Genomic DNA, 499 nt, shown 5'->3' with positions numbered 1-499 from the left:
AGCAGCTGCTGCAGCAGCTGCTGCAGTTGCTGCTAATGCTGCTGCTGCTGCTGCTGCTGCTGCAGCAGTGTCTGCAACAACAGCAGCAGCAACAGCAACAGCAACAGCAACAGCAGCAGCACTGCCTGCAGCAGCAGCAGCAGAAGTATCTGCAGCAGCAGCTGCAGCAGCAGCAGTGTCTGCAGCAGCAGCAGCAGCTGCAGCAGCAGCAGTGTCTGCAGCAGCAGCTGCAGCAGCAGCAGCAGCAGCAGCAGCAGCATTTGTTTGTGGTTTGTGATGGTGTTCTTTGGCGATGGCAGACAGCCAGCCGGACGACGAATTCCTTATTTATTTATTTATTTATTTATTTATTTATTTGTTTATTTATTTATTTATTTATTTGTTTATTTATTTATTTATTTATTTGTTTGCTTATTTATTTATTTATTTATTTATTTATTTATTTATTTATTTATTTATTTATTTATTTGTTTGTTTGTTTGTTTGTTTATTGGTTTAT

At 40.5% G+C, this 499-nt stretch overlaps 1 protein-coding gene across 1 annotated transcript in view; it reads left to right on the top strand.

Annotated features, from left to right (window-relative positions):
• Positions 1–35: 35 nt before the first annotated feature.
• EMH_0096300 (uncharacterized protein) overlaps positions 36–499 on the top strand; it is a gene marked incomplete at both ends in the record, with an annotated part of 818 nt that continues 354 nt past the window's right edge. The window contains one exon of the mRNA XM_013502379.1: positions 36–269. Within this exon, the coding sequence (XP_013357833.1) occupies positions 36–269 (234 nt within the window). The remainder of the gene's footprint in view (positions 270–499) is intronic.

The sequence above is a fragment of the Eimeria mitis genome, genomic scaffold, assembly GCF_000499745.2.
Source record: "Eimeria mitis Houghton genomic scaffold, Emh_scaff9005, whole genome shotgun sequence".
Classification (NCBI taxonomy): Eukaryota; Apicomplexa; class Conoidasida; order Eucoccidiorida; family Eimeriidae; genus Eimeria; species Eimeria mitis.
Note: the sequence above shows the minus strand (reverse complement) of the source record. Positions and strands in the feature narration are given on the sequence as shown.